The sequence below is a fragment of the Neoarius graeffei genome, chromosome 14, assembly GCF_027579695.1.
Source record: "Neoarius graeffei isolate fNeoGra1 chromosome 14, fNeoGra1.pri, whole genome shotgun sequence".
Taxonomy (NCBI): domain Eukaryota; kingdom Metazoa; phylum Chordata; class Actinopteri; order Siluriformes; family Ariidae; genus Neoarius; species Neoarius graeffei.
The window spans coordinates 47172737-47180771 of NC_083582.1; the positions used below are offsets into that span (position 1 = coordinate 47172737).

General features: G+C 41.5%; 1 protein-coding gene across 4 annotated transcripts in view; it reads right to left on the reverse strand.

Moving 5' to 3' along the window:
- The window catches only part of mrtfab (myocardin related transcription factor Ab), a 50549-nt gene extending 43157 nt beyond the window's left edge, over positions 1-7392 (reverse strand). The window contains exons 1-3 of one of the 4 annotated variants that reach the window (XM_060939824.1): positions 7263-7392; positions 3301-3504; positions 338-531 (exon numbers count right to left, since the gene is read on the reverse strand). In XM_060939824.1, coding sequence (XP_060795807.1) covers positions 338-531; positions 3301-3323 — 217 coding nt within the window. In that variant the 5' untranslated portion in view covers positions 3324-3504; positions 7263-7392. Of the gene's footprint in view, positions 1-337; positions 532-3296; positions 3505-7262 lie in introns of those variants that run through there. The other 3 variants (XM_060939826.1, XM_060939827.1, XM_060939825.1) reach the window with 3 other exon arrangements.
- Between the last annotated feature and the right edge of the window lie 643 nt (positions 7393-8035).

Consider the following 8035-nt stretch of genomic DNA (forward strand, 5'->3'; position numbering starts at 1 on the left):
AAAGAAAAGAAAAAAAAAAAAGAAGTGGTGGCTAAAGGCCAGGAGCTGTGAGATTACACATGCCCCAAACAGGGAAGCAAAACCCCACCACTGTAATTCAGTCTCAGTAGCGTTGCAACTTCCACAATGCTTCAAGAGGTCATAATAACTCAGTATATGCATTTCTCCAAAGGTAAAACTTATTCCATCACAATGCAGCATTGTAAAACATAAAAAATAACAAAGGACACAGTAATCAGTTTTGAAAGCACAATCAAAATGCATTGCAGGAAAAATATGAGAGCGAGAGAGAGAAGAGCTTACTGAAAGTAGCATTATCTATGTGCCATCAACTCACCATTCTTCCGCTCGCTCAAAGGCAGCAGAGTAGGAATGGACTGAAGCGAAAGCTCCTGCAGCTCGCTAGTCATGGCCTCACTTTGAGGGCTGGGAGAAACGCCTGAGGCAGACACCATCCTGCCGGCACTCAGCTCCTTCCCAACCACGATCTCCTGCGCTGCCAGAGTGATGGGTGAGAGACAACAAACACACCTGTGAAAGGGTATAAACGGAGAATAATCATTAATGGGGATTCAATAAGCCTTTTCTTCAGAATATTTTGAAATGGTGCTAAAGGAAACTTGAATGGAAACATCAGAATTTCAGAATTAAGAGCAAATCACACCTGAACATCGCAAATAGTTTTTCACCTCATTCAACTGTGAAAAAGTATGTGCATCGCTAAAGATAACATGATATAAAGGGATCAGTATGAACAATTAATATGATGGCTGTAACATGGATGTTTCCTGGATTGCTTTTGATTATATTGTGGTGCTGCCAGATCCATTACCACTAGCAAACCAGTGCACTTAAAGTGCATATCACGGGTAAATTCAGGAGCAAGCTCAATGTAAATTCTCCTATTTTATATTAAACTTTGGTCAAATATGTCACATTTTGTGCAATTTTTTTACCTTGCACAATACCAGAAAAATTCAGTTGAAATCAAGCCATTTGAGGCGAATTGGTCCGCCTCTGAAAAAACTTGGCATTTGGATTTCCCGGCAAACATTGATTTTCGTGACGTCGCGTGTGGGACGCCTCCCTCTGAATCCTACGTCAGCGCTGGTTTGTTTATGAGAAAACGACCTGGTGGTTTTCTGCAAATTTCTTCAACGTTATCACGTAATTATTAAAAATGGTTAACAGATGTATCGTAGGAGGGTGTAGCAACACCAATCATGATGGGATTAGTACTCATCATTTTCCAAAAGACCGGACAACGAGAGAGAAATGGGAGCGCTTGGTCTACACAGGCTGTGCACTGAAATCGTGCAGGCTCGCGCAGCCTGCTGGCGCTTCCGCAAGTAACGTCACGAATCTGGCTCCAGACTCCCTTGGGATTTTTCCAGACGTGTTTTGTTATTTTATTTTTTTCTGCTGTAGACAGATGGCCTTATACAAAATTACCCTTCTGGATGAGTGTGTAAAGGGACATGCTTTCATATTTAAAAAAACAAAACAAAATTGGTCCAGGATATGCACTTTAAATGAATCAGATACTACTCTGGGTGCTCCAATAGATCCTAGGAAAGGTATAAGTGCTCTTGCAGAAAGCGCACAGTGAAACAGGGAGCCATATGGCAGGCTCAGGCATGCCACATGGTGTGCAGCCCCAGTTGTGCAAGACCAGTAACAACACTCAGAACACACACACTTTAAATAACATCAGCGAAAAAACTTGAGTCCTCCAGCAGTTTGTAAAGAACAAAACATTCTTGTTCATCCATCACCTATATATCCAAGAACAAATTACCCTGAAGAGCATATTTTCAGTGTTACAAATCAACAAGATGCTTTGGTCATGATGTTAATGCAGGGCTGTGTACAGTTTACACTGCTGAAAAGGAGGTCTGATTACAGTATGTATAGTGTGTGTGTGTATATATATAACACACGCAAAACACAAAAATAGCTAGTGTAGCCAAAAATAATTAGTCTAGCCAACAACACCTTTACAGAAAGCTATTTAACAGTCACTTCAAGCGATACTGGTAACATGCTGAGAACTTCAAAAGACCTTCATTTATTCTCTCGAGTTGTACTTTGTTATGTCCACAATCAATATAATACACACTATACATACATACTGTAATTAGCAGGACTAACTTTAGCATCAGTACCGAGCTGCTCAATGTGATGAGAAAAAAAAGTAATGTAGCAAAGAACGTAGGAAGAAAACCAACATGCGACTGGTAACAGTTTAACAAGACAAAATCAACTACTACCAAAAAGCACATTTACACCCCCCCCCAAAAAAAAAAATAAAAATCAGACTAAGGCTTTCCTCAAGCGTGTCATATATAAGCCTCTACCCCCAGGCTTTGAATTGCACACAAATATCCTAAACTTCATGTAATGGAAAGCAACATCTCAATTAGTATAGCAGTTAGATGCCTTGAACAGATAAACACAGTGTTCCTCAGAAAAGCAGCATTTCCACAAGAGACAAACACACTCATCTTTAGAAAACCAATGCCTTTGGCTATTCTTTCTAAATTGTGTGTACTAATTCCTGGGCAATTTCTTATCAAATGCTGAAAAGCTAGAATGTGGTTTCAAAAAACATGTAGACCATTTAAGAATGCATCAACCCAAGGAGTTTAAAGACAGAAATAAGAAATAGCGCTGGAACAGATTCTGGAAATGCCTTCATTCACTGGGTGGATCTCTAAAGTTTACAGTCTGACATCAACATGGAAAATTACCACCCGGATAAATACTTACTTAACTTCATCCATCTGTAACAACACATTAATAACACATACAATAGTCTTTGCACATCAAGCACTACCTTGTCTGTCGAGAACTATGTACAATACATCATCAATGTTGTGCAACAATTCTTGACCCACTTTAAAAACGAAGACATTTTACATGTTCTGTTCTGCTTGCAAATAGAGGTCATATAGACACTGATGTTCTCTGTGAAGTCAATCACTGGTTGGATTAGTAGCTGAGCCAAAGGTAGATTAAAAAATATTTATTTATTAAGACTATATAAACCAGATCATAATGACTCCTCGATTATGTTCTCCATGACCTAGTAAACATTAACTGATTCCACCCATCATGAGTTTTGTTATGATATCCGCATTCAGTGTGACTTGTTTGTGTAACCAAGTAATATAATAAATCTGCTCCCATACACAACAGGGAAATCGAGACTCTTGTCTGTGTTTAGTAGCTTGATGTGTCGCACACATGCACGCATCATGGTACACCATCAACTAACATCATTATAATGCATTCACCTACACAAGGGTCTCTTCGTTGCTCATGTGTTAGGAGTTACATAACTGGATCACTGCAAAAACCTAAACAAGGCTCTGCTGATGCACTTTCTGGAGTTTGCATGAGCCTCTTGTGGAAGTGAAGACAGTGTTCAGACATGCAGCATGAAAACCCTATTACAATGTAATGGGGAAGAACACATTCCTCATTCTGCAAGTCCATACCTGTCTGGAGAGGGGAGAAAAAAAAAATCACCTTTAACCACTATGCCTGGGACAAATGCTTCCACCTACCAGGCTGCTGAAACAAAACGTGTCTCTTTTCTTCCCCTGAGAGCACATCAGGAACCAGCTTAACCTGTCAAATTGGTAGAAGTGCAACTAATACATGTTATCCGCTCATTCTATACCGCTTACCCATTGCAGGTTGTGGGTGAGCTGAAGCCAATCCATCACGGGGCTAACATCTCTAACACAGATGCCCCTTTTCCACCAAATCAGTTCCAGGGCTGGTTTGGGGCCAGTGCTTAGTTTGGAACCGGGTTTTCTGTTTCCACTGACAAAGAACTGGCTCTGGGGCCAGAAAAACCGGTTCCAGGCTAGCACCAACTCTCTGCTAGTCTGGTTAACACCAGACCATATCACAAGTGAAATATGGTCTGGAATCCGCCTACTGAATTTCTCGTAGGGGAGGTGTGGTTTACGATTGTCAACGGCCGTTTATTGGACATTGCGAATGTCTATCATTTGGCATATACGTAGCCCATGGCCAATCATGGCAGTTGTACCCGGTGACGTAGTTAGAGCGACGAAGAAAGACTGAAACGCCAAACGCTGTTCTTTTTTTAAAACAAACTTTCGCTCTAAACTATTCAGAACAGTGTCTAAAGCTTGATCGAAAGTTTGGTTCGTATCGCTCGCCGCCATGTTAAATGTGATCCGTAAACAGTCCCAAATAAACTACAAGCTTCCGTTTGTCGAGTAGTACGCGTCACCGTCTTTCCACCCCTCCCCACTCTCTGATTGGCTCCCTAACTCAGGCGAGCCTTTAGACCATAGTTTCCATGCTGTCTTTTCAGATCGGAACGATTGTGCAAAGCAGCATGGGATTTCCCAGGCTAACTCTCTGCTGGGCCAGAGGAAAGAACCGCTTACGTCAGTGGGGGGGCGGAGTTGTTAAGACCAACAACAATAACAAGACCGGGAAAGATAGCCATTTTTAAGCGACGAGAAGCAGCAGCTGTACAAACGCGAAGTAATTTATTATTATTGTTGTTGCCGCTGCTGCTTCTTCCGTGTTGTTTTTGCTTTGATATTCGCGCCAAGGTTTATGCAAACGTAGCGCCGTAACTTCCATATACAGCGACGTAACTGACGTATGCAGCGACGTAATGACGTGGCTCCGCTTAGCCCCGTGAGCTATGGAAAAGCAAACTGGTTCTCAGCTGGCTCGCAAGTTGAACGAGTTGTGAACCAGCACTGGCTCCGAACCAGCCCTGGAACTGATTTGGTGGAAAAGGGGTAAGAGAGACAGACAGCCATTCACACCTAATGGCAATTTAGAGTAGTCAGTTGACATAATCCGCATGTCTTTGGGCTGTAGGAGGAAACCAGAGCACCCAGAGTAATCCCACACAGACACAAGAGCCACTTTCACACAACCTGCTCAAGGTGGAAATCTTATGCCTTTATTCAGCCTCCCGTTCTGGACAAAACATCCAAATGTGGAACAGGCGGTCTGTGTTGTTCCGCCTCTGAGCCAGAACAATTGGTAGTAACAGAGCCGGAACTGAAGCCTATGGAAAAGGGACAGCCAGAATGGAGGGACAGAGGTGTGACGCTTTTGACCTTGACATTGTACTTTGAGACAAGCATGAATTCAAACCTCCCCATCTACGGCGTCTAAGGTCCACACACTTTTCTGCCTCAGATCGCTTGCTATTTATCATCACTTTATCTTAACATATTTCTGATCCACAAACATGCTACTTGCACAAGTCTCCCCACTCCTCTCTTCCTCGTTACCTTTCTCTCTGATTCTCTTGCTTCTCTCAGTTTGTGTGCACAGTTACCTGTGACAGAATTCCCCCCCCCCGAAAAGACAGCTCAGCTAAAGAACACAAACCACAAACAGGTTAGACATACAGAGAGAGGATGTTACTTCCCTTAAAAGTGAATTATTTAAAGGAAGTGACTACATGTTCAATATGATGCTCAGCAATTTTGCTTGTGTTTGAAGAGTGGCAATACTTGTACACGGCTAACAAAAGCACCTCAACACTCAGTTCACCCGTCGTTGTTTGAAAAGCAGCACTAGTATGCTCTGGATATTCGTTTTTCCAACATGTAGATACATCACCCTAGATATCAACACTCCATTATGACATGCCTCTGGTTGCAAAACGCCAGCCTGCAACATAAAAACATGCACTGGCACGGCTTCATTTGGTTCAGTGTAAATCACTAGGGCCAGATTATTAAGGTGTCTTCTTTATGCCAACTTGGCAGAATATCCGTGTAAAAAGGGTGAAAGAGAACATGCAACCTTCACACAGAGAGGCCCCAGTCGACTGGCAGGTTCGAACCCAGAACCGTGAGGCAACAGTGCTAACCATCCCCTCGTATTAAGTCAAGTCTATTGTCAAATATGCTATACATGCTCGACATACAGCACAAATGGAATTTCAGTCCTCTCTGACCCACGGTGCAAACAGGCAGTGCAATAAATAAAAATAGAATAATTGAAATAAACAATATAAAAACAGTATAAACACTCTAGATAAGAACTAGACATAGACTAAACACTCATATACACACAAAGTCAAGGGCACTTGAGGTATAGCAGTATAAACAAACTAATAGCTGTTCAGGTGAGGTAGTGCGGAATAGTGCAAACGAGCGAGGTAAAGTGAAATGTGCAGTCCGAGTTCAGTGTGTTAATGAACGTTGAGAGTATGTGTGTGTGTGTATGTTGGGGGGGGGGGGGGGGACTGTGAGGGTCATTAATTAATAGTATGTCCATGTCATGGATCTATAAACTTTAAAGATAACAGTTAATCTTGGATGGTCATTTATCGTAGACAGTCATGTTTAACATGCAATCAGTTATTCATACAGGTTCATTTAAAATCTTAATGTGAAGAATATGAAAATGTGGCCTATGTTCATAAATCCTCTCCATCATGTCTGTGCAACACACAGCACCAGAAATATAGTGAATGCCTAGTAAGTTCAGATTTATGATCATCAAAAATAAACACCACTGAAAGCACAAGGTGAAAGAAGTAAGGTAACTTAAATCATCATCATCCTGACTAAGACCGGATGTGGATGAGAAATATGTTGGCTCAGTAATAAAAGACAAGTCGAATTTTATCATATAATCTGATATTTCCTGTCAGTGATGGAATTTCACTGCAGATCTTTCATTCTTTTTGCAGTAGCTGTTATCCTACTTATTATTTCTCTCATGTACCTCTCGAGCGAGACAGAAGCTGGAGCTCAGCATGTGTTGACTAGAAGTAGGTGTGTCCTGTGCTAGATGCCTGATGTTTTCTAATCAGAAATCAATCCGGATGTGAAAAGTGTGTGCTCGGTAAATATGAACGCTGATTTCACTTTTATCACAGTAACACCGGAGTTAGCCAGCCTCTTCCAATCACAGGAAGCGTTAATGTGAGGAATAGAAACATCTGTTTCTGTTTTTACAGTGCCGAAAAATGATCAGCTAGCACGAACCAAATGGAAATACCTTCAACACTATAACCGAGACAGTTTATTCTAGTAGATACTAAAACCAGCGTTATGATGCAGCACATAGACGACTCGCTACTTCACTCCAGCAAACCACAAACACTGACTGCAGCATTACTGGAGTCACAGCGGGCTAGCTCACGGCTAACTACTTATCAGACAACTAGCTGAACACTTTCCCCTAGAGTTCAAAGTGACGCCTGTAACTTTAACCACTATTTCTAAACAACTTACCGGGTTGCGAGGATCTAAATGAAGTAACTAGTGAGGTTTTAAAACGCTTCATTTATTCCCAAACCTGTGCCGTCATGGTTAGCATGAAGCTATGCTACTCAGCGACCCTGACTACAGCGCCTCCGCAGTGTGAACTCCCACTACTTCCGGGTGACCACAATCCACTCAGAAAGAAATTACGTCAAATGTATAAGCAGTTTAGGTTTTTTTTTTGTTTGTTTGTTTTAAATTGATGGGCACACTTAAGGCTTAACATTATATAAATGAAAATCTGTATTTATATGGAAATGTTTGAACACATCTACATTTTATGACGCTAGCTGTGATTTGGGTGGAAAAGCACAACAGTACTAAAGTTACATAACAAAGATGTAATGCAGTCTGTTTGTATGCTACACTGAGAAAACAAACTTAAGTACGATTCGCACGGGATAAGTATTACCTATGGACCTCTGGTAATTCGCAATTACCCCCGCACCTCTGTGTTATTGTGTGGCGCATTCGGACGGGATAAGCAAAAGTCTGTAATTCACTGAATTTACAGACATTGTGACCGGATGTGTCGTAAGTTCACAACATCCAGTTTCGTCTTGTAGAGATGGGATTTATGGCTCTTTGATGGGATCCGCATCTTTGTGATCCGTTCTTTGGAAAGAGCCGTTCAAAAGACTGGCTCATTTGGCTCTTTTTTAAAATATTTATTCAGTTTTAAGAAGACAGCGTCTAAAGAAGCCAGATCCCTCTGCTTAGACAGTGACATCAATATTTCTGGA